The following is a 26296-nucleotide window of genomic DNA, read 5'->3' on the forward strand; positions in this document are numbered from 1 at the left end:
GAATTTTTATGGTAGGAAAATTAGTTCACTTTTAACTTTCCATGCGTTCTAAGAATAACCTGTTATGATATAAAGGGAGTTGTCATGAACACTACTTACAGGAAAAGTGAAAGTGATAGGGAAAGATGATGAAATCACATTGAGGATCCCCCTGATAGATAGAATGTTGACACTTGGATTAAAAAGGTGACTTGGCATTTTCTGTACACACCCCCCCCCAACTCTCCAGACCTAACCTGTATCCCCACCCTGCTCATGGCACCTGCCTTGCTTTGCCTCCCTTACCTCTTTCAAATTACTACCATCTCTCAACTCGCCCTCCCTCTAGTTGGAATGATTATACCCTTTTCTGCACTTTGCAAAACCTGAAGTGCATTGAAAAATTTGCTATTAAATACACCTGTACCACTTGATATTAGATCCTTCACCAGGAATCAGTATTCATTTTGATGTTCACCCACTTGTCTCCTTGTTTTTAAACTTATGAAATGTTTGGTACCATAAAAGAATTAAATATCTAAATCTTGAAGCATAATAATTAAACAAATACCACGTGCCCATCACACATGTCTGCAGACCCTCACCAAGACAAAACACGAGGGAAATTTGTATGCCTCCTACCATGCTCTGCCTCCTGCCCAGGTCACCTCATCCTGAATGTTGTATTTTGTATTCCCTTGCTTTTTCTTTATATTTTCACTGCGTGCATTGCATACACACACACACACACACACACACACACACACACACACATGCACATACATACATACATATATCACTAAACAATAGATTAATTTTGTTGGCAATTTTTTTACTGCAGTAAAAAATGTGTAATGTAAAATTTACTGTCTTTACCATATTTAAGTGTACAGTTCATTAGTGTTAAGTATATTCAAGTTGTTTTTAAACACTGGTGTTTTTGAGCCATGTAAAAATGGTATCACACTCTACAGATCCTTCTGGGGTGTTTTTCACTCAACTTTCTATTTGAGATGCATCCCTTTTGTGGCAGTCTGTGTGACTGTGGTTTGTTCTGCAGGATAATATTGTATTTTAATAATGTATCCATTTGTCCATCCTGCCCTTGATAGATACTCAGATATTTTCCAGGTTTTGGCTCTTGAGAACAGTGCTGCTATGAATACTCTATACACATATCCTTGTGCACATAGTCACACCGTTCTGTAGGGCCTCTGCTGGGGTAGAGGAATCACTGTGTTGTGGAATGTGCATACCTTTAACTCTGATATCTGTGTGCTCTTTCTAAGGGGCTCCCTGTAAAGCTCCCTGCGCCCCACCAGCCCCAGTGTAAGTGGGTGCCTGCTGTCATTCAGAGAAAGGTCGGATATTGCTAGCAAGTCTCATCTGCGCCTAACCAAGCACAAGTTGGGTGGGACCAGAGCCCAGTGGCCCAGTTTGAATGTAATGACCACAGCTCTCAGCTAAGCTGCTGTACCCTGGCAGCCTGTGCCCAGGGATGTTCCCAGAGCTGATGGAATCAGGATGATTAGGTAGGGTGCTCTGTGTTTCTAAAAAAAAAATGCGTAAATGAGGCAGGAAAGGTACTCAGTGGTTTGCGGTTTGCTCTTTGGGTACACTTGTAGTTAGTTGGTAAGCTGCCCAAAGGCTTTGGCAATTCTATTCACCGGTGGGTCCGAAGTGCCACAAACCACATGCTTGCCAGAAAGTGGATGCTTATAAATGTTTTTGAATAAATGAACAAAAGAGTGAATAATGAAAGGTTTTCTGTGAGACTTTCCCCCAAAGTCACAATTCTGTAGGCCAAATATACATAGTTATGGTATATTTTTAATGCTCAATAGAGCTACTAAAAATTATTTTTACTATGGTTCCCTCCCTTTAAAATTAAGATTTTCTATTTATCAGTTGGCTTAGCAGAGCATGTATTCTTTGAATATTACATTAAGTAGCTAATGGTTAATTTTACTACCTGTTAACAATAGGTAAGAAGAAGCCTTGCAGAGTCTGACTGGTTTCAGGCACCAGGCAAGTTTATAGCAAAGTCTGATTGGTGGTGGTAGCGGTAGGAGATTAATCCTCTCTCTGACAAATTTAATTTAAATTACCCTTGCAGGCAGCACAGGAGCACTTAAAGATCGTATCATCTCATTATTGAAGGGCTGTGAATTTCAAAAGCCAGATTCATTCTACTCGAGCCACATTTAAAAAATAACATTTTGCAGGAACTAATTTATTTGGCTAAATGATAAACAAATTTAAATCCAAAACTTCAAAAAGAAGAGTTTGTAGTTTTAAATTGTAAAATAGAAATGTATTCTAAAAGTAATATACTTATGAAAATATTCTCTATAATACCACAGCTCCTTGGGATATTTAACATTTTTTGCTATGTATCATTGCCCAATCCTGGAGATGATTGTCATAGTTCTAGTTAGTTTTTTCCTGATAATTTTAAAATAAATTTTGTGGGGAGGGTCCCATGTGATTTTTTTTCCCCCTTAATTCATGGGGTTATGACTATATCCAAAGAAGAGTTAGCAAATATATTTATTTTGCCGCAAATTCTAGATTAATTCACTTTGTTGAAATTTGACAGCTTGAAGGTATAAGAAAGCATTGAGAAGATGAGCTTGGAGAAGTGCGCATGCTCCTAAGGTCATTTCTGGGTGGTAGTGGCTTGGTTTTACTAAGGCCACATCTAAAATTGAAGTTGGCAGGGAGTTAGTACAGTGTTCCATGGAAATGGAAAAGGGCAACCAATTCAGATTTACTGCAGGAGTTCAGTTGAGTTTCTGCTGCTGCTTTTTCTTTCTTTCTTTCTTTCTTTCTTTCTTTCTTTCTTTCTTTCTTTCTTTCTTTCTTTCTTCTTTCTTTTTTTTTTTTTTTGAGACAGTCTCGCTCTGGAGTACAGTGGCGAAATCTCTATTCACTGCAACCTCTACCTCCCAGGTTCAAGTGATTCTTTTGCTTCAGCCTCCCAAGGAGCTGAGACTACAGACATGCACCACCACACCTGGTTAATTTTTTGTGTGTCTGTAGACACAGGGTTTCATCATGTTGGCCAGTCTGGTTTTGAACTTCTGGCCTCAAGTTATCCACCTGCCTCAGCCTCCCAAAGTGTTAAGATTACAGGCATGAACCACTGTGCCCGGTCAGGTTTTTGCTTTCTGTTTCCCTTTAAGAAAACTTTTAAAAGTATATGAATAACTTCATTAAAATCTTGGGAAATTTGTTATACTGCCACATATTGAAAAATGCTGTTTTAGATAACAGACAAAATTCCAGAGAGAAATGGCTGTAGAGTACATCTAGAAAGTCAGACCATGGGCACCTGAGTTTTTAGCCCACCCACCTCACGTGTGCTATCAAAGAAGCAGAGAGCCACAAATTCCCTAGAAACTTCCTTTAAGAAAATTTATAGGCCAGGCATGGTAGCTCACACCTGTAATCCCAGCACTTTGGAAGGCTAAGGCAGGTAGATCATTTGAGGTCAGGAGTTCGAGACGAGCCCGGCAAACATGACGAAGCCTCTCTCTACCACAAATACAAGAAAATGAACTGGGCCCGGTGGCGCACACCTGTAATCCCAGCTACTCGGGAGGCTGAGGCATAAGAATCTCTTGAACCCAGTAGGTGGACCCTAGATCATACCCCTGCACTCCAGCCTGGGTAACAGAGTGAGACCCTGTCTCAAAAAAATAAAATTTGTAAGTAACAGTAATCAGTGCTTCACTCTTACTAATTGAATGATGAATGAATAGTGTATCCATCTCTTGATGTATTAAAAAGAAAAAACTTTGAGTGCCTACTTTGTGTGCCGGACACTGTTCTAGCAGATAATGGGACAAAGATGAGTAGGATATAAAAATCTCACCTGAAAATTCACTTTTATTTTTTTAAATTGAAGAACAGTTGTCACAGTGAACAGATTTTAAGTAATTTGGGAATTTTACATAATTTAGATAATCTTATGGAATGTTTACATATTTCCTTGTGTTGATGGGCCTTCATTTAACCTAAATCTTGCACTCTGGGGATGCTTGTGTCCCTGGCACCCCGGGCACCATTCACTACCGAGTCCCAGGATTGCTAGTAGTAGAGATCTCTCATTCTGTCCTTTCTCAAGTATTTTGATTTTTTTTTTTTTTAGACGGAGTTTCACTCTTGTTACCCAGGCTGGAGTGCAATGGCGCCATCTCAGCTCACCGCAACCTCCGCCTCCTGGGTTCAGGCAATTCTCCTGCCTCAGCCTCCTGAGTAGGCACGAGCCACCATGCCCAGCTAATTTTTTGTATTTTTAGTAGAGACGGTTTCACCATGTTGACCAGGATGGTCTCGATCTCTTGACCTCGTGATCCACCCACCTCAGCCTCCCAAAGTGCTGGGATTACAGGCTTGAGCCACTGCAACCGGCTGATTTTTTTTTTTTTTAGTATACAGATGGGGTCTTACTATGTTGCCCAGGTCGGTCTCAAACTCCTGCACTCAACTGATTACCCCGCTGCAGCCTCCTGCATAGATGGGACTATGGCGTGTGCCACCATGCCTGGCTAACTTTAAGAAATTTTTTGTAGACAGGGGGTCTCTCACTATGTTGCACAGGCTGGTTGTGAACTCCTAGGCTCAAGCAGTCCTCCTGCTTCAGCCTGTCTGAGTGCTGGGAATACAGACGTGAGCCGCTGCACCAGCTCTTCTTCTAATTTCTTAAAACATGCACATATTGTAGATACTCCATTTTTGTCTGTGGCTGGTATTTCAAATATTTAAAGTCTTTGATTCTTCAGTTTATGTTTTCTTTTACCTCTCACTCATGGTGATACAGATGTTGAAATTTTGGACTCCTTTCCTCGGATACATACTATCTGGAGAGTCTTTGAAGGCTGTGTTTGAATGTGATCTCTGGAGAGGATTCACATCTGCCTCTGTGTACCTGGTGGTTTGGCCAGTGCAGAACCACTGTAGGCATGAGTGTTTGGCAGGGTATGGTCACATCTGTAATATGAATGCCCAAACCTGTGTGAATACGTGTCTGTTGATAGAAATTCTCCAGGGTTTTATTTCTAGTTATTTCCACTCTACCTGTAGCTGTGGATGAGACAGTCCCTGCAGTCTGTGTGCTGGTATTTTTGTCCCCTAATACATCCACCCAGACCTGCTCTCTCCCGTGTTTGGATCCCCAGCCTCCTCTACATGCCTGCTTCAGTGTGGCTTATCTCTGTAGTTCTCAGCGTTCTTGGCATTTCTTGCTTTCTCACAGGCAGCCCGCATTTAATGGATTATTATTTTTAAAATGATACCACCAGTTTTAGTTTTTTCTGGATACCTACTTTGGAACATTATCAGAGATGGAAGGCCCAGTGGTCCATTTATGAAAATATTTTCATCTTTCATACCCAGCAATACAGATGGAGAAAAAGCCAAAAGCTCTCACAGATCACCCAATTGGGCAATACCCTATGATAAGGCTATTTTTAGACATAAACATGCAGAAAACTTGCCTACAAGGTCACCTTTGACAGGAAGAAGGGGGAGAATGATTTTAAAAAAAAGAATCTATTTAAAACTAGATATTTTTGAAGGGGTTTTATGATGACAATGTTTTGGAATAGTGATAATAAAAGGACTCAGCACTTAACATTCTATTCTTTTTAGGGTCTATCTCTCGCTGTATATTTCACTTACCTTTCAAGTTTTGTTTCTAGTTTCATTTCATTGAAGGAGAGTGTGTTTGAAAATAGGTAGCATAATGAACAAATATTAACTCTTCGGTATAGAAAGTGTGAACTGGACATTATGTTGAGGCATTTTGAAATACAATTTCATTTCCGGCATTGAAAAAGTCGTGGTTTTCATCAGATTGGTTTTGCTGTTTTAAAACAGGCCCCAGGCATGGAAGAGCTGATATGGGAACAGTACACTGTGACCCTGCAAAAGGTGAGTTCTGCACATTTCATGTATTCTACAGTCATGCTCTTGATTTTACAGATCATGGATCTTACTTATTTTTGCCTACACACAGTTTTGGCCTTTTTTTTTACCCTTGAGGTGCATAATCCATTGTAGATACTAACTGGCAATAATTACTATGTTAACAAAGATTTGCATGCTATTATATTTTTTGGTTAAGAACTGTTTAATTTGGAACATTTTAGAGGTTATTTAGTGCATACACTTACCTCCAGATGGAACAGGTTATGAAAGAGAGAAAAGAAAGGGAAGAATGAAAATGACCTGTACTGTTTGAATGTTGAGGGAACTTTTTACAACTTCTGAAATTTCTTTTTTTTTTTGAGACAGAGTCTTACTCTGTCGCCCAGGCTGGAGTGCAGTAGCCTGATCTTGGCTCACTTCCACCTCCATCTCCCAGGTTCAAGCAATTTTCTTGCCTCAGCCTCCAGAGTAGCTGGGATTACAGGCATGCACCACCACACCTGGCTAATTTTTGTATTTTTGGTAGAGATAGGGTTTCACCATTTTGGCCAGGCTGGTCTCGAACTCCTGCCCTCGGGTGATTCGCCCGCCTTGGCCTCCTTTATAGGCATGAGCCACCACACCTGGCCCTGTAATTTTAATTATGACATATTATACATATCTTTCAACTCTTAAAAAGTGTAGATCCTCATTTGTGTAAGGCTGAGCTGGAGAGCTGCACTCATATTTCTGTATTTTTATTCCATCAAGCTGCCTTCCAGTCATCATCACTGTGATTTTCCTGGATTCTGCAGGGAGCTTCTTTTGGCTGTGAATTCCCCAGGGTCTGTTATCTCATAGAGGGACTGTTATGTTCCTCATAAGGAGAGTTTTCCTTTGATCCTCAGAACTGTGAACTTCGAGTTTTGTCTTCTATGAATATTAAAGGCATTCCTGAAATTAATGTTTATCAAATTAATCCAGGTAGAAAAAAATGTCTCTGGTTCAATGCCCAGGTGCCCAAACTTCCAGATCAGTAATCACGATTTCTTCAGTTGAGAGGTTTTTTCTGTATAGGTCTTATTTTTCAACTCTTCTCATCTTTCTCACTCTCCTCTGCCCTTTCCCTGAGCACTTCATACATTCCTTGAGTTGTGGACCCCAAATTGGCAGAGGTCAGGGATTTTTTTTGTGCTTGGCATAGAGGATGGAGCTGCCTCTGTCTAAAACCAGGTGCCAGCTAGTGGTGCTGCCAACTTCAAAGCCATGTGATTAATAGACAACACCCCCAACCTGTTTTGAGTTAGTAATTGTTTATAATTAGTCAGCAGAGTGGGCCCCACATGGGAAACTTTTCTTAAGAGGAAAGATTTTCTTTTAGCCTTGGAGTAAATTTTTATATAATCGAACCCAAACTTAAGAATATTCAGTCACATATATCCATATCATCTGGATAAAACTGGGCTTAGATTTTTTTCTTGAAACCAAGTCTCACTTCATTGCCCAGGCTGGAGTGTAGTGGCACGATCTCAGCTTACTGCAACCTTCGCCTCTCTGGTTCAAGCGATTCTCCTGCCCCAGCCTCCTGAGTAGCTGGGATTACAGGTTCCTGCCACTATGCCTGGCTAATTTTTGGTGTTTTGACATGTTGGCCAGGCTGCTCTCGAACTCCTGGACTCAAGCAATTCACCTGCTTTGGTCTCCCAAAATGCAGGGATTACAGGTGTGAGCCACTTCGCCTGGCCCAGGCTTAGCCTTTTAAAACACAAATGAATTAGGATTATGTATTATCTCTGCTCACCATTGTGTGCACCAATCATGGTTGTAATAAATCTGTATTTTCCGTCTTCCATGCATGTAGAAAAAGGTATAATGCTTTGCTTTCTCATGAGATCTCAACACATATTTTATGTTCAAATTTTATCTTTAAAATCCATTTACGGGTTGGGTGCGGTGGCTCACACCTGTAATCCCCACACTTTGGGAGGCTGAGGCAGATGTATCACAAAGCCAGGAGATCGAGACCATCCTGGCCAATATGGTAAAACCCTGTCTCTACTAAAAATCTGGCCAATATGGTAAAACCCCGTCTCTCTACTAAAAATACAAAAATTAGGTGGACGTGGTGGCACATGTCTGTAGTCCCAGCTACTCAGGAGGCTGAGGCAGGAGAATTTAACCCAGTAGGCAGAGGTTGCAGTGAATCAAGATCGAGCCACTGTACTCCAGCCTGGTAACAGAGCTGGACTCTGTCTCAAAAAATAAAAAAAAATTCCATTTACTTTTTTTTCATTGTATGTTGAAATGAAACTAAACTCATCTATCTACTTTAAAGTTAAAGGTGTACTTGAAAAACACAATTTTACACGGCTATAAGAAAGAATGAAATCATGTCCTTTGCAGCAACACAGATGCACCTGGAGGCAATTATCCTAAGCAAATTAATGCAGAAGTAGAAAACTAAATACCGCATGTTCTCACTTAGAAGTGGGAGCTAAACATTGCGTACACAGGGACACAAAGATAGAACAATAAACACTGGGAATTCCAAAAGTAGGGAGGGAGGGAAAGGAGCAAAGATTGACAAACTACTTCTTGGGTACTGTGTGTTCAGTACTTGGTTGACAGAATCATTAGAAACCCAAACCTCAGCATCGGACAGTATACCTGCACCTGCACCCCACATCTAAAATAAAAATAAAATTAAAAAGGATTGGCTAGCACTGGGAAGAGTAGTCTCTTTCCAGCTAGAAAGTTGTGGGTATTTTCGTTTTTTAGAGACAACTCCAGTTGCCCAGTTTGGAGTGCAGAAGCTGTCTTGGCTTGTTGCAGCCTGGACCTCACAGGCTCAGGTGATTCTCCCACCTCAGCCTCTCCAATATCTGGGACTACAGGTGCACACCACGAATTTTTTTTTCTTTTTCTTCTTTTTTAGGTGCTGGCAAGGCCTTTCTTTTCTTCCCATGAGGTGTGCTGGGACACACCACTAATTTTTTAGTGGGCACATGACCAGCTAATTTTTTGTATTTCTAGTAAAGACAGGGTTTTACCATGTTGCCCAGACTGGTCTCAAACTCTTGGACTCAAATAATTTGCCCGCCTTGGCCTCCCAAAATGCTGGGATTATAGGCATGAGCCATGTGCCTAGGCAGAAAGTTTTATTTTTAAGATGTCAAACCATCATAACATACAGAAGAAGTAAAAATCTTTATAGTACAGGCCAGGCACAGTGGCTCCCTGTTGTAATCCCAGGGCTTTGGAAGGTTGAGGCAAGAGGCTCATTTGAGCCTAGAAATTTGAGTCTGCAGTGAGCAGTGATCAAACCACTGCACTCCAGCCTAGTAACAGATACAAACTCTGTCTCTTAAAAAAAAGGCAATAAGAAAATCTGAAAGTTAAAAAACATACAGTTTTAGTACAGATTTCGTTTTTACTGAAGTTGTTCCAGCTCAGGCCAGCAATGATGCGAAGAAGTACAGTTGACACTTCAAACAGTACATCCCTATTTGGACCAAAGACATTGTTTCCTATCCCTGCCAGCTCCTAGTGATAACTCCAGTTTGCACTATCTATCCTTTCCAGCCTCCACAGGCTGTTTCTTTCAGATAAGGAATTTCCCTTTATAAACTTGTGAGCTGACTCTGACTATGCTCTATTTTGTTTCTCATTTGTTTCTGTAAGCCCATCTGTTCCTGAACAGTCTCTGCTTATTGATTTGACCTTTATTTTATTGAGTGCTTGTAATAAATCCTGAAAGCCAGTTATTGAAGGATTTTTAATATTTCTCCTTTCTGATGTACAGGATTCCAAAAGAGGATTTGGAATTGCAGTGTCTGGAGGCAGAGACAACCCCCACTTTGAAAATGGAGAGACGTCAATTGTCATTTCTGATGTACTGCCGGGTGGGCCTGCCGATGGGCTGCTCCAGTGAGTGTCTGCCCTTGCCCCTGCCAGCCCCTCTGGTTGGCCCTAGACAGGATGTTTCGTTGGTATGCACTTTATAAAAAAAAAGAGAAAGCAACACACTTTTATATAATATTTGAAAAGTCTTCAAGCTGGAATGGAAGCCATCACATACCATGTTTGAACAATATCCAAACCTTGGGAATACGCCAGCTTTGGAGCAAGGAGGGCGGTTGTTTCCATAGGAAGATAGTTCCTAACATCCCTCCTAGGTTTGGGAATCATTTCTGCACATGGAGTTTTAAATTGGCATGCTTCTTACCCCTAATGTTTACCCAACACTGTTTATATTTGTTTTAATTTATATACATATATTTTAAAGCCAGTCAAATTTAGCAGTGAGGGTTGTATACCAACTTTAGTGACACTAATGTTAATAAGTTCTGATAACCCACTACCGTCGGACCAGCCTTAATTTATATTCTTTAAGAATGTAATGAGGAGACTTTGGTTTATTGATTATCTTATTTGTAAGAGGGATATGGAAGTTGGGAAATTTTGCTATAGGAAAACCACAAGTTTTCTAACTGCCAGCTTTCTGGCCTGAAGAGGTAATGCCATTTAATTTAATTTTTTTTTTTTTTTGAGACAGAGTCTCTCTGTTGCCCAGTCTCAAGTGCAGTGATGCAATCTCAGCTCATACAACCATCACCTTCTGAGTTCAAGTGATTCTCTACTGCGTCAGCCACCCAAGTGGCTGGGATTACAGGTGCCTGCCACCACACCCAGCTAATTTTTGTGTTTTAGTAGAGACAGGGTTTCTCTACTAAAAATCCAAAAGACCAGGCTGGTTTCTAACTCCTGACCTCAAGTGATCTGCCCACCTCAGCCTCCCAAAGTGCTGGGATTACAGGCATGAGCCACCACAACTGGCTGGTAAATGCCATTTTAAATGATGCATGCCTGATTCCCACAGGATAACTTCTTAGGACAAAATTGAAAGCTAACTTTATGGCTGCATTGGCTAAATAGCTCAAAAGTTTAGGTTCTACTGATTTTAAAGCTTCTGTGAGCTAAGCACAGTGGCTTACGCCTAATCCTGCATTTTGGGAGGCTGAGGTACCAGGAACACTTGCGGCCACGTGTTCAAGACCATCCCGGGCAACATAGTGAGACCCTGTTGTGATGGCATGCGCCTTCTCGGGTCCCAGCTGCTCTGGAAGCTGAGGTGGGGAATCCTTTGAGCTCAGGAAGTTGAGGTTGCAGTGAGCTATGATCAGTCATGTTACTGCACTCCATCCTGGGGGAGAGAGGGAAAGCATGCCTCCTAAAAAATAAAATTATAATTAAGAAAGCCTCTATAGTCTTATCAAAGTTAGTAGTCTTTCATATGGAGAAATGCAAAATTTTAAAGTAATGTTTGGGATGAACTGGAGCAATAGGATTCTATGATCTCAAAATTTCTTTAAGAGTCTGAGACAAGCTCTTGGCCCTTTTCCTGCACAAAAGCACAAATGGATATACACCTACTTTGAGGAAGTGTTTTTAGATTTTTCTGAAGCCCATGGTTCACCCCAGGCAATAGGGGACTTTTTTTTTTTTTTTTTTTTTATGTTCAGACCATCATCGAGTACCTCCTGGTGTGACCCTGTTGTTCGGGAAATCAGGCCTGTCTCTTCCCGGATGATTTCCATTTAGACACTCAAAATTAAACTGTGTGGCTCCCAGTTCCTTTTCTTGGATGATCTCAGTCCAAGTTGACTGGGCCTTGGGCGCCACCAAACACTGAGCCCCTTAGAAAGCCTTTCAGGTCGATTTGCTGTTTCTGTTTGTTCCTAGATAAATGATTTACAATGAATAAATGGGGGTTTTTCATGACCTATTTTTATTTCTTGTTTACAGAGAAAATGACAGAGTGGTCATGGTCAACGGCACCCCCATGGAGGATGTGCTTCATTCGTTTGCAGTTCAGCAGCTCAGAAAAAGTGGGAAGGTCGCTGCTATTGTAAGTACTGGGTTTGCTTTCAGCTCGCCTCAATAGCATTTGTTTTTTGCCTAGAAGAAAATTACCCCTTGCTTTTAAGCATTTGACAGAATTACGTAACCTAAGGACTGCAGTTCTTAGATCCTCAATACTTTTGGAGGGTGTGAAGATGTGTGTAAGTTATCCTTCCTGCCTTTCCTTGTGTCTTCTCCTGAGGCCAGTGATTCTCTGATCTAAGTGAGTTTTCCTTAGGAACCAAGTTAGGCAATTGTTCCCTAAGAGGATTAGCTAGATTCAGAATACCGGTGAAACAGTATTAATTGGCCAGGCATGGTGGCTCACGCCTGTAATCCCAGCACTTTGGGAGGCCGATTCGGGCAGATCACGTGAGGTCAGGAGCTTGAAACCAGCCTGACTGACATGGAGAAACTCTGTCTCTACTAAAAAGACAAAAATTAGCCGGACACGGTGGCGCATGTCTGTAATCCCAGCTACTCGGGAGGCTGAGACAGGAGAATGGCTTAAACCCACAAGGCGGAGGTTGCAGTGAGCCGATACCGCACCCTTGTACTCCAGCCTGGGCAACAAGAAGGTGTGTTATATCCTCAGAGACTAAGAGTTTCATTAGAAGACAGTCTGTAGTCTTCATTCATCTATTCATTCACTCATTCATTCATCGGCTGAGAACTATGAGCTGGATGCTACTAGGCCCTGAGGCCAATCTTTGCTGCAAGGTGTGTTCACTCCAGTGGGGCAGGTAGACATGCAAAATGAGAATGGTAATAAAGTTGCTTAGGGGCAATACTAGTAGGGATATACCCAAATATATGGTATTCAGTGTTTTTCAACTTTATGTTATGAAGATTGTCAAACAAAAAGGAAAGTGGAAAGATCAGTGTAATAAGCACTTCTCTTCTAAAACATTACTATTCTGCTGTCTTTACTTGGTCTCTGTATGTATATAAACACTGATGCCTTTTTTTTTGAAACACAGTTTCACTTTTGTTGCCTAGGCTGGAGTGCAATGGCGAGACCTCAGCTCACCGCAACCTCTACCTCCCAGGTTCAAGTGATTCTCCTGCTTCAGCCTCCCAAGTAGCTGGGATAACAGACATGTGCCACCATGCCCAGCTGATTTTTCATATTTTTAATAGAGACAGGGTTTCTCTATGTTGGTTAGGCTGGTCTCAAATTCCTGACCTCAGGTGATCCACTTGCCTTGGCCTCCCAAAGTGCTAGAATTACAGGCATGAACCACCACACCCAGCCAACACCCATATCTCTTTGGCCAACCTTTTGAAGGAAAGTTATAGGCCTGACAGTTCATTTCTACTTACTTCACATGCATTTCCTAAGAATAAGGACATTCATCTATATAATACTACTATTGGATCTAAGAAAAGTAATAACTTTACAGTGTCATCTAATATGCAGTCCATAGCTCAACATGTCCTTTTCATTTTTACAGATGGGATTTTGTGTTTCCCAGGCTGGTCTTGATCTCCTGGGTTCGAGCAATCCTTCCACCTCATCCTCCCAAAGTGCTGGGATTACAGGTGTGAGCCACCACACCTAGCCATCAAAATGTCTTTGATAGATGTTGTTTTCTTCCCTATCGAGGATCCAAAGTTCACTCATTGCATATAATCATTATCTCTTTAGTTCTTTTAATCTAGAAGAGTCCTTCTTTCCCCTTGCCTCTCTTCCCCACTCCCCACTTTGGAAATGGCATTGGGCCAGGCTCAGTGGTTCATGCCAGCACTTTGGGAAATGGAGGTGGGCAGATCACCTGAGGTCATGAGTTCAAGACCATCCTGGCCAACATGGTGAAACCTTGTCTCTACTAAAAATAGAAAAATTAGCCAGGCATGGTGGTGTGCGCCTGTAGTCTCAGCCACTTGGGAGGCTGAGGTACGAGGCTTGAACCTGGGAGGCCGAGGTTGCAGTGAGCTGGTGCACTCCAACCTGGGCAACAGAGTGAGACTCTGTCTCAATAAAAAATAAAAAATTAAATAAATAAAAATGGCATTGACTTCTCTTCCTTACAGTTTTTAAAATTTATGCGTAATGCATAGTTACAAGGTGGATGTGATTAGTAATTCATATGATTTGTGAAATTCAAATCAATGTATTTGGAATATTCATCACCTTAAATATTTGTCTTTTCTTTATGGTACAAACATTCAGATTATTCTCTTCTAGTTGTTTTGGAATGTACAGCAGATTCCTGTTAGCTGTAGTCACCCTACAGAGCTAACATTAGGTCTTATTTCTTCTGTCAGACCATGTATTGTACCCATCAATCAACGTCTCTTCATCCCCCACTCCCCCTAGGCAGCTATATATAGAATGTCACACTTTCTGAATTTTTGTTTGAGTTTTATAACTTAGTGGTTTGGTTGGGCCTCTGAGGCTTTCCAAACTTGTGTAGAAGCAGATTTGGAGGTACTAATTATTGTTACCTTAATTCAAGGCATTGTACTCAGAGCTTCACCATCATTGTCTTATTCTAACCTGTGAGATTTTTATTCTCCGTTTCCAGATGAGGAACCGGAACCTTAGTGAGTCCGCAGGGATTACAGTTTCACTGAAAGCAGAACCAGGGCTCTTAACCACTGCCTTCTCCACGTTCAGTTATGATTGTCCTGTGTCCACACTGAGTTTGTTTTGATAACAGGTGGTCAAGAGGCCCCGGAAGGTCCAGGTGGCCCCGCTGCAGGCCAGCCCTCCCGTGGATCAGGATGATCGGGCTTTTGAAGTGATGGACGAGTTTGACGGCAGAAGTTTCCGCAGTGGGTATAGCGAGAGAAGCCGGCTGAGCAGCCATGGGGAGCGCAGCCGCAGCTGGGAGGACAGCCCGGAAAGGGGACGTCCCCATGAGCGGGCCCGGAGCCGGAGCCGGGAGCGGGACCTCAGCCGAGACTGGAGCCGCGGCCGAAGCCTGGAGCGGGGCCTGGACCACGACCATGGTCGCGCGCGAGACCGCAACCGTGGCCGGAGCCTGGAGCGCGGCCTGGACCACGATTTTGGGCCATCCCAGGACCGCGACCGTGACCGCAGCCGCGGCCGGAGCATTGACCAGGACTACGAGCGGTCCTATCGCCAGGCCTACGACCCGGACTATGACCGGGCTTACAGCCCAGAGTACAGGCGCGGGGCCCCTTACGATGTCGGCTCCCGGGGGCCCCGGAGCCGTAGCCGCGAGCTCCCACACTCACGCAGCCCCAGCACCGAGCCAAGGGGGCAGCCGGGGCCCATCGGGGTCCTTCTGATGAAAAGCAGAGCGAACGAAGGTAGGCATGTTTGATGCAGGAAGAAAAGCACCGTTGTAATAGGAATAGCCAACTTTTTTTTCTTTCTTTTTTTTTCTTAATAGAGTCTTACTCTGTCGCCCGGGTTGGAGTGCAGTGGCGCTCACTGCAACCTCCGTCTCCCAAGTCCAAGTGAATCTTGTGTCCCAACCTCCTGAGTAGCTGGGACTACAGATGCCCACCACCATGCCCAGCTAATTTTGTATTTTTAGTAGAGGGGGGTTTCAACATGTTGGCCATGCCGGTCTCGAACCCCTGAGTTCAAGTGATCCATCCATCTTGGTCTCTCACAGTGCTGGGATTATAGGCTTGAACCACCGTGCCTGGCCAGGAATAGCTAGCTCTTTTGTTTTGTTTTGTTTTGTTTTGTTTTGTTTTGTTTTGTTTTGTGACAGAGTCTCATGTCTCACTCTGTCGCCCAGGCTGGAGTGCAGTGGCGTAATCTCAGCTCACTGCAACCTCCACCTCCCAGGTTCAAGCAATTCTCCTGATTCAGCTTCCCCTTGTAGCTGGGATTAGAGGTATGCACTATGGGAGGCTCAGTTGGGCACATCACTTGAGGTCAGGAGTTTGAGACCAGCCTGGTCAACATGATGAAACCCCATCTCTACTAAAAATACAAAAATTGCTGGGCGTGATGGCAGGTGCCTATAAGCCTTGCTTCTCAGGAGGTGGAGGTTGCAGTGAGCAGAGATTGTGCCACTGCACTCAGTCTGTTTGACAGAGAGAGACTCTGTCTTAAAAAAAAACAAAACCATGGGGTGGAACCCCAGAGTTTCTGTGTTAATAAGCTCTCCCAGTGGCCTTGCTGTATCTCAAGTGGAAAACCACAGTGGAGGACAGTACTTTGCCTAATCATGAGTGAGTTTCTGCTCTATGCCAGGGGCTATATTAAATATTCTCTTATTTAGTCCTCACAAGAACCCTTTGTGTTAGGAGGTTTCTTTCCTGTTTTACAAGTGAGGAATACCATGATACACAGGGAAGTTATTTATTTATTTTTGATAGGGGGTCTCACTCTGTCACCCAGGCTGGAGTGCAGTGGCATGATCTTGGCTCACTGCAACCTCCACCTCCTGGGCTCAAGCAGTCCTCCCATCTCAGCTTCCCCCACTTGCAGTAGCTAGCTGGGATTACAGGTATGCACCACCACCATGCCTCACTAATTTATTGTTATTATTATAATTATTATACTTTAAGTAATTTTTTGGGTTTTTTTTGGTAGAGACGGGGTTTTACCATGTTGTCCAGTCTGGGATCCACATGCTTTGGTTGGGATTACAAAGTGCTTATAGATGTGAGCCACCATGCCAAGCTATACAGAGTTTATAGGGAACATTTATAGGTGAGGAGTCTGAAACTCAGACTGGGGAAATAACTTGCCCATGTCTGGAAGCCAGTAAATAAGGGTGGAGCTGAAACCCAAACTCCGTCCTCTGGAAATAGGTGATTGGAAACAAGTAGGTGAGTGAACAGGGCTTTTGAGCCTACTGTTAAAATAGTCCTACCATCATTTCTTGTCTTCTGACTTTTTTTTTTTTCGAGATGGAGTTTTGCTCTTGTTGCTTAGGCTGGAATGCAATGGCATTATCTCAGCTTACCGTGACCTACACCTCCCAGGTTCAAGCAATTCTCCTGCCTCAGCCTCCCGAGTAGCTGGGATTACAGGCATGCAGCTAATTTTGTATTTTTAGTACAGACAGGGTTTCTCCATATTTGCCAGGCTGGTCTCGAACTCCCAACCTCAGGTCATCTGCCCGCCTCGGCCTCCCAAAGTGTTGGTGTTACAGGTGTGAGCCACCTCGCCCGGCCACTTGTCTTCTGACTTTTAAGATTCCTTGTAGCATGTAACATTTTTAATCTTTTGTTCTCTTAATTGTTCTCATTCTAAGAGGAAAAAAAGAGCACCTGAGGATGCAAAGGATGTTTTAGGTTTGGGATTTGGATTTTGATAGCCTATTACATGAGAGAGTTTGTTTTCTTTGTTTTTTTGTGAAGAGTTGAGTTATGTTGCTAGGTGCCTATTGAAATAACTGAAGAATAATGCAAAGATGTGAATAGTGAGATACCTGGAGTCCAGTCCATGGAAATAAATGGGAATGTTGAGATTGCAGTATCTCCCTGAAGAATGTGAATCTTAGGAAGTGTAAGAATTTCACAGTGTTTTTTTCTGGAGTATAGTGGCACCATCTCAGCTCACTGCAACCTCCATCTTCTGGGTTCAAGTCATTCTCCTGTCTCAGCCTCCCAAGTAGCTGGGACTACAGGCATCTGCCACCAGGCCTGGCTACTTTTTATGCTTTTAGTGGAGATGAGGTTTTGCCATGTTGGTCAGGTTGGTCTCAAACTCTGATCTCAGGTGATGTGCTCACCTCGGCCTCCCAAAGTGCTAGGATTACAGACATGAGCCACTGTGCTCGGCCAGTTCCACTTTATAAAAGAAAAATTTTTTCTACCTTTTGTTAAGATTGCACAATCATTTGGCTGTGATTGTCTAGGGTTGTATAAGAATTAATCTTTAAGGAAATCCGATAGTGAGACCTGCATTTGATTAAGAAAAAATATGATCCATTCATATGACCAGCTATTACATTTCACAGCATCAGTTGTCTTTCTTAGAAGCTGGTCAACTGATTTTTTTATCTTCATTTGTGAAATGCCCATATACACATCAGTAGATGTATTTTCAAAATTATAATGAGTGCATTTTTTAAGAGGAAAATGCCAGAGAGACGTTATCACCCAAGCTTGTCTCACCCAGCCTTCTGTTCTGGGCTCTGAGGCTGTTTGACCACTAGGGGGTCACCATTCATGAAAGTAGCTTTGCCCTTTTCCTTATTCCTTTCTTGACTATCTGCTTCCTTGAGGGCTAGGCATGGACCACACACTTCTAATCATTGTGGTAAGATCTGGCTGACAAGTTTACCGTAAATCATTTGAAACTTATTTTAAAATCGACTTCATACCTTGCCTGAATTGTAGAAGTTACTTTGTTTTGTAATTACAAGATGTTTAGTCTGAACAATAATACAAAATTTGAAGGTGTATGTTTTAAAACCTGCTCTGTCATGAGGTCAGGAGATCAAGATCATCCTGGCCTACATGGTGAAACCCCATCTCTACTAAAAAATGCAAAAAATTAGCCGGACACGGTGGTACACACCTGTAGTTGTGGCTACTCAGGAGGCTGAGGCAGGGGGCTCATTTGAACCCAGGAGGCGGAGGTTGCAGTGAGCCAAGATTGCGCCATTGCACTCCAGCCTGGTGACAGAGCAAGACTGTCTCAAAAACAACAACAGCAACAAAAACCCTGCTCTGTTGTGGTAGTTTCTTAAATTTGAAAATTTATTCTTAAAATATTGTATTTTTACAAGTTTGTTAAGGAAAACCAGAATAGTCTAAATGGCATTGAAAGTATTTAAAAATATGCATACTTTGTAATTACAGTGTTTTTTCTTTTGATAGCAATTCAGAGTCCATAAACCCTCAAAGCTATGCTGGTTTTAGTTAAATGCTTTATTAATTGCTTTGCCTGACTTCTTTACCCCTTTTCTTTCTTTTTCTTTTTTTAAAGACAGGGTTTCACCATGTTGGTCAGACTGGTCTTGAACTCCCAACCTCAGGTGATCCGCCCGCCTTGGTCTCCAAAGTGCTTGGATTACAGGCATGAGCCACCACGCCCAGCCTACCCCTTTTCTTTGCCTACTGGATTCCTTTCAGTGCCAAACTCCATATAATCTAAAATGCTAGATTATGCCATTTGCAGTGCCTTCCTGTAGACAGCCTCACTGCCATCAGAACATGCCTTTTAAGGTGTGCTGAATTGTTTTTTTTTTCTCCCGAACATTTTATTTGAAAAGTGTTAATTTGGCCAGGCACTGTGAATATAATCCCAGCACTTTGGGAGGCTGAGGCTGGTGGATCACCTGAGGTCAGAAGTTTGAGACCAGCCTGACCAACATAGTAAAACCCCATCTCTGCTAAAATACAAAAACTAGCTGGACATTGTGGCGGGTGCCTATAACTCCAGCTACTCTGGAGACTGAGGCATGAGAATCGCTTGAACCCAGGAGGTGGAAGTTGCAGTAAGCTGAGATCACGCCACTGCACTCCAGCCTGGTTGACAGAGCAAGACTCTGTCTTACAAAAAGAAAAAAAAGGAAAGAAAAGAAAAATGGTAATTTTTAGCAAATACACATATAACCTTCACCTCGTTTTACCAGTTGTTAACATTCTGCCACATTTTTTTTCTACTCCTTTTTTTTTTTTTCTTTCCTTTTACTCTATCACCCTTCTTGTATCTCTCTCCGTGGGTTTTTTGGTACTATTTAAGTAAGTTGCAGCAACTCACCATTACCTATACATATTTCAGAGGTATCTTCCAAGGATAAGAATATTCTCCTACATCAGTCACTGTAATACCATTACCACAGTTAAGAAAGTTAACATTAATATCCCTTTCATATATTATAATTTATTTTCAGATTGCTCCAAAATCATCTAATTCATTCCCCTCCTCCTACCCCCTACTGGATTAGGGATCTGTGATGGTTCATACATTGCATTTGGTTTTTATGTCTCTTTGAATCTAGAACAGTTCCTCTATGTCTTTTGTTTTTTATGGCATTGTCTTTTTTGAAGAGTTCGGTCATCATACAAAATTTCCTAGATACAAAATTGACTTTTTATTACTTGTTTTAAAATAGTCTTATAAACCAGACTAAATTTTCTGAACAAGTTGACGACATACGTATATGTTTATGTGTTTGTTTCTTAGAGTATGGTCTCCGGCTTGGGAGTCAGATCTTCATAAAGGAAATGACCAGAACAGGTCTGGCAACTAAAGATGGCAACCTTCACGAAGGAGACATAATTCTCAAGGTGGGTAGATAAGGGCAGAGAACAATAGTGCACATACTGGCGTTCATAGCCTACATTTCCACATTCAAGCACCAACACAGTGAGACTTAGCTGTGATGAGAGTCAGTGATAAGACAGAGCTGGCAAGAACAGCATAATGAGATTATTTTTTCAGAAAAAACAGACATGGAGGGTTGTAACAGTCGAATGTCAGTTTAGAAAACAAAAACAAAAAACTCCATGAATATTTTTTTCTTTCTTCTTTATTTAAAATTTAGGTCCTTATTCCCTAAACTAAGGAAAGAGGAGAAGGCAAGTTGGTTGTATATGAATGCTGAATAATTAATAGGTCTTGCAAACCTCTCCAGTCAGGAAACCATCATCTTGAGCTTGGAACTTAAATAAATTAGCAGAGTACCTGTGTTTGGGATCCAGGCATGCAGGATTATATTTAATTTAAAGGACAATTCATTTTTATTGACTCATCCTAAAGCCAATATCTGAATATTTGAGCAAAGCCTTTACATTTTTAGAAGGGGAAAATATAGATTTTCTACTGTGAGTAATTTTATTGCATTTAACTTACCTTTCTTCATATCCACAGATCAATGGGACTGTAACTGAGAACATGTCTTTAACGGATGCTCGAAAATTGATAGAAAAGTCAAGAGGAAAACTGCAGCTAGTGGTGTTGAGAGATAGCCAGCAGACCCTCATCAACATCCCGCCATTAAATGACAGTGACTCAGAAATAGAAGGTAAAGGAAGAGGCTGTAAGCTTAGCTGGAAGTAAGGAAGACCATTGTTTCCTCATTCTTCTATTTAGTGTAGCTATCCAGCTGGAAGTTAAATGTCCAAGGAAAGCATCCCTTTAAACCTTATCTCTCAAAGGTCACTGTTTGTTGTTATTTGCTTATTAATGTGCCTATTGAAATTAGGTTTTCAATATAAAATTCTGGTGCACTTGCAAACTCTCAGAGAACTGTTGATTAGGCCACTGAAAGCAAAACTGGTCAGCAAAAAAACAAAATGGGTGTTTGAGTGGTTCCAAGAACTAAACATATCATTTATATATTTGCTAATTGCTCTTTATTTATTTATTATTTATGAGATGGAGTCTTGCTCTGTTCCCCAGGCTGGAGTGCAATGGCACGATCTTGGCTCACTGCAACCTCTGCCTCCCTTGGTTAAACTGATTCTCTGTCTCAGCCTCCTGAGTAGCTGGGATTACAGGCGTGTGACACCATACCCAGCTAATTTTTGTATTTTTTGTAGAGATGGGATTTTGCCATGTTGGCCAGGCTGGTCTTAAACTCCTGACCTCATCCTCCCAAAGTGCTGGGATTATAGGCATGAGCCACCGGGCTCGGCCTTAATTGCTCATTCTTAAAAGTGGCTATTAATATTTCTAACAGAGAAGACAATTTGGAGGATAGCTAAAGCAGGTAGATGCTAAAAAAGAACCAAAATGGCTAATATTGTGGCATTCATTAGTTAGCAGTCTATATCACCTTTTCCCTTGTAAAGAGCTATATTCATTCTTTGAATATGAATTTTACATAGGATAATATTTTAACCTTATAAAAATAATTACAATATATCCTACTGAACCATCTACTGTTGCTTTTATGCAGAAAAGTTTAGAAAATATTAAGTTAACCAAGTTGTAAAACAGGCTTTCGTTCATTTATTTTTTAAGGAATTTCTTTATAAAACCTTAAAACTTAATTCAGTTTCCAGTGTATCAAAAGTTGTTGATCACTGTTATGGTGCAGTGCAGAAAAACAAAAAGATCATGAGGAGTAATGCCAGCATATTAGGGGGTTTACCGTTTATTTCCTTGCTACTCAGTATGTGGTCCTCCCCGCAATCCCTGAACCCAGCTGCATCTGCATAATCGAGGAACTGGATGCTACTGCTAAATCTCAGTCTTCCCCCCACCGCCCCACAATAACTGCGTACTAACAAGGTCCCTGGGTGATTTGTGTGCATCTTGAAGTTTGAGAAGCAGTGGGCTGCTTGGGAAGAATCAGCATATACATCTGTGATCTCATAATAGAATTTTGATTCTTCTATAGCAGTTTTGATGGAAAATGAGACAAAAGAGAAATACACAATTCTAACTTTGCCTTCCCCTTTATTAATTAATACCTTTCCCTTAAAACGAGCACATTTTTCACTGGGAGAAGATTATTAGACTAATAGCACATTTCCTGCCTACCTCACTTCCATTTCCCAGGTTTCCCACCTAGAGAATAGTGCAATTTCTCTGGGTAGGAGAATATTTTAAATATTTTATTTGAAAGTCTTTTCTTATTTTTGAAACCAGATATATCAGAAATAGAGTCAAACCGATCATTTTCTCCAGAGGAGAGACGCCAGCAGTATTCTGATTATGATTATCATTCCTCAAGTGAGAAGCTGAAGGAAAGGCCAAGGTAAGGTGACATGTGTTTTCCCTTGTACATGTCATTGTGAATGTACACACGTATGTATTTATGAAACTGTTATCTCATAAGACATTAACATGTGACATATGCTTAAGTTCCAGAGAGGACACACCGAGCAGATTGTCCAGGATGGGTGCAACACCCACTCCCTTTAAGTCCACAGGGGATATTGCAGCTGCAGTTGTCACAGAGACCAAGAAGGAACCCACATACCAAGAGGACTCCCCAGGTCAGCCTTTAAGACCACTCAGTTTCACCAGTTGTGTTCAGAAGTGTGTGCTTGCATAGCCATAACAAAGAGTGAAATCATGTTCTTTGCAGCCACATGGATATGCAGCTGGAGGCCATTATCCTCTGCGAATTGACACAGGGATAGAAAACCACATAGCACATGTTCTCACTTTTAAGTGGGAGCTAAACACTGGGAACATATGGACATAAAGATGGCAATAACAGAAACTGGGGACAACTAGAAGGGGGAGACAACTAGAGGGGGAGATGGAAAGGGTTCAAAAACTATTAGGTACCACTCTCACAACTGGGTGACAGGATCAGTTGTACTCCAAACCTCAGCGTCATGCAGTATACCTCTGTAACAAACCTGCATGTGTATGCCCTGAATCTAAAATAAAAGTTGAAATTATAAATATATATGTAAACACATATATAGTATACATATGTGTAGTTTATCTGTATGCATATATATGTATATATGTGTTTGCATACACATATGTGCATACATGTATATAGGCACATATAAATAAGGTTGTACTTAATTCCAGAGGGTGGCTGAAAGGGAAGAGAGAAATAAAAAATTATATATGGAAGACCTTCCTTTCCCTCTTTTGATGTTGAAAAAATAAAAAATAATAGCCTTGTCTAAATGCCGTTAGAAGTGGTCACACGTTGTCGTATTTGATAAGTTGAGGTCATTCTCTTCTCCCATTCTCAATCCTGACCTCTTCACCTAACCCTTCCCCACCCTACAATTATCATCATAATTTTATATTCATAAATATTTAAGGGGAAACTATCATTACTATGTTTTTTAAGTAATTAAAAATTCTATGTTCTTGTACACCTTGCATTTTCGAGGTTCATTTTTTTTTATCTCTTGTGTTTTGAGAAACTGTTGGTACCTGCTAATGCTTCAGAGTTAAACTGCACCTTAGAGACTTCTTTTTGTTTGTGATGACAACTATGTGGCATAGACTTACAGTTTTGGGGGATTTTTTGATTTTTATATTTAGAAACACACTTCTGCTAGTCCAGATTGATAACAGTAGATGTTTCTTAATCCACAGTTCCTCAACCAAAAGCAGCCCCGAGAACTTTTCTTCGTCCTAGTCCTGAAGATGAAGCAATCTATGGGTATGTATTTCAGTCTCTCTTTGCTTTCCCTTCTTCCTTATAGCTCTGCCTCCTTAACTGAAATCCAGAAGAGGAGTGGATTTTTGACTAGATGGTGATTTGGCACACTATCAGCCACCTTTAACCAACCCCTATTGCTAGTGCTGATGAGAAAAAGGAATCATTTGTAGGAACAGCAAACTGTGGAAGTGGGTGAATTTTGTGATGTTCATGTCTGTTTATCTGCCTGTCTAGCTGCCTTTCCAGAGTGATACTCTGAATATTTTTGTTTGCCAGATAAATTCACTCCCAAATAGGTGAAGTATTGCTAAACTACGGTGCCCAGTTGTGATTGCACAGATGTGATGGTCCCAGGATCAGTCTGTGTGGGGGAGGGAGGAGGAGTGACGCTGTGCTCTACACTTGATATTCAGAACTCCTGGTTCAGCGGGGTTTAAGGCCAGCAGGCTTATGGATTAGGATCCTGCTTCTTTGTTCCCAGACTATGTCTTTATTTGACAAGAATGCAGTGCAACCAGGCCTTCTTTTGAAAGAATTTTAGCCCTAACTGTCCTGTATTTACTTTCTCATCTTGAATGAGTTGCTATAAAGATTCTATAATTCTGTGCCTTCACCATTAACAGGGACCTACTGATACTCATCTCATGGTCCTAAGAGAGATAAAATGGTAGGATATATGAGATATATGAGAAAAACAAGAGGGCTTTGTAAACTGTAAGTCACTCTGTAGCTAGAATAAATTAAATCTCTCATTTACTAATGTTGTTTTCCTTTTTAAAATATACCTCCCATCTTTCTTTTCTGAAACAAAACTTATTACAGCCCTAATACCAAAATGATAAGGTTCAAGAAGGGAGACAGCGTGGGCCTCCGGCTGGCTGGTGGCAATGACGTTGGGATATTTGTTGCTGGAATTCAAGAGGGGACCTCGGCGGAGCAAGAGGGCCTTCAAGAAGGAGACCAGATTCTGAAGGTAAGAATAGCCCAGCTCCGTTTCTAGAAGTTACTTGTAAGGAGTGTGCTTTTCTGGGTTTTCTTTCCGTAAGGGAAGAGAAAGTGGTTCAGCTGGTGAAACAGAGCAGCTGCCAGTTTGTTGATGCCCAGTATTAAAGTCTCTATATTCCTCAGATGGGTCCTGTCTTCTCAGTCCTGGAAACCAGAACTCATCCATGTATCTGTGAAAATTGATAGTGTTTAAACTTAGTTTGATTAACGTGAAAACACTGAGACTCTAAGTAAGCACTTACAGGAAAGATTTTTTAAAAAGGTCTTTCTAACTTTTGCTTTTTCACTGTGTTCCCTCTGCCTGCTGTCTCTCTTAAGACAGTGTCCTGTAATTGAACAAAGGTGGATGTTGGCATCAGACTGGGTGATTTGAATTTCATCTCAAGCTCTCATTAGTTTTGTGACTCTGGTTCACCCAGAGACTTGAGTTTCTATATCTGTTTAATGGGGATGAGAATACCTGCCTCACAGGGACCCTGGGAAGATTAGACCAGGTGACACTTAAAAGGCACCTAGCAGAGTTCCCTGGCACAGAATACCTGAAGGTTATTGTCTATTCTTTTTTTTATTGGAAGATAACAAATAGCTGCTACTCAATGTTATTTACATCTAGAACTGTCCAGGAAAGGGAATTCCTGGTTAATCAAATATTGATACTTTAGTTACTATGTGTTTGTAACTGTTAAAGAATTAAAAAATAACTCAACTTGACATTTATGTGTGTGTGTGTGTGTGTGTGTGTGTGTGTGTGTGTGTGGCATTCTTTGTTGACTTCAGAATAAATTTCAAGAACATCAAGTATCTCCTTATAATAAAAATATAGAGTACTAGGGAACTGTCTTTTTTAACAGTCTCTGTCACCCAGGCTGGAATGCAGTGGTGCTATCTCAGATCATTGCAGCCTCTGCCTCCTTGATCCTTAGCCACCCCAGTAGTTGAGATTACAGGTGCACTCGTAATTTTTGTCTTTTTTTGTAGAGACAGGGTTTAGCCATGTTGCTCAGGCTGGTCTTGAACTCCTGAGCTCAAGAAATTCGCCCGCCCTGGTGCCCCAAAGTGCTGGGATTACAGGGGTGAGCTGGAAACTGCCTTCCTTGGAATTTCTTTCTGCTTCTGCAAAATTGCAGTTCTTATATATGTATGAGTTTTGTTTTGTTTTTTCCTTGTTAATATTAGTAAAAAGTCCATAGGTTGTAAACTGAAGGGTCTGACAGGGGCTTCCAGGTTCCAGGGAGGTGGGAGAAAAAAGTTCTTAGAATTCTCAAGGATGCAGGCAGCAAAGTACAAAAACAGGTGGTCCCCTTCCTTCTTGGCCCCATTGCAGGAGTTCAGATTTCATTTCTGGAGGAGATGAAGGGCATACCTTAATCATGAGGTTTGCAAAAGCTTTCCAGTGAAATTCTAGACCCTCCTTGGCCCTGGTTAGGATCCTAGAAGACTAAATGTACCTGTGCAACCTCGTGGTGCTGCATGATCCTAGGAAATACCACTCACCAAATGTTACCAATGAAAACCCCATC

At 41.5% G+C, this 26296-nt stretch overlaps 1 protein-coding gene across 16 annotated transcripts in view; it reads left to right on the top strand.

Annotated features, from left to right (window-relative positions):
* TJP2 (tight junction protein 2) overlaps window positions 1-26296 on the top strand; it is a 178538-nt gene that overhangs the window by 128270 nt on the left and 23972 nt on the right. For all 16 annotated transcript variants that reach the window (XM_078367005.1, XM_035302977.3, XM_035303066.3 and 13 more), the window contains 10 exons: window positions 5863-5916; window positions 9695-9819; window positions 11698-11800; window positions 14457-15072; window positions 19868-19971; window positions 20555-20708; window positions 22280-22388; window positions 22496-22629; window positions 23705-23771; window positions 24594-24744. In XM_078367005.1, coding sequence (XP_078223131.1) covers window positions 5872-5916; window positions 9695-9819; window positions 11698-11800; window positions 14457-15072; window positions 19868-19971; window positions 20555-20708; window positions 22280-22388; window positions 22496-22629; window positions 23705-23771; window positions 24594-24744 — 1608 coding nt within the window. In that variant the 5' untranslated portion in view covers window positions 5863-5871. The remainder of the gene's footprint in view (window positions 1-5862; window positions 5917-9694; window positions 9820-11697; window positions 11801-14456; window positions 15073-19867; window positions 19972-20554; window positions 20709-22279; window positions 22389-22495; window positions 22630-23704; window positions 23772-24593; window positions 24745-26296) is intronic.

Source organism: Callithrix jacchus, chromosome 1, assembly GCF_049354715.1.
Source record: "Callithrix jacchus isolate 240 chromosome 1, calJac240_pri, whole genome shotgun sequence".
Taxonomy (NCBI): domain Eukaryota; kingdom Metazoa; phylum Chordata; class Mammalia; order Primates; family Cebidae; genus Callithrix; species Callithrix jacchus.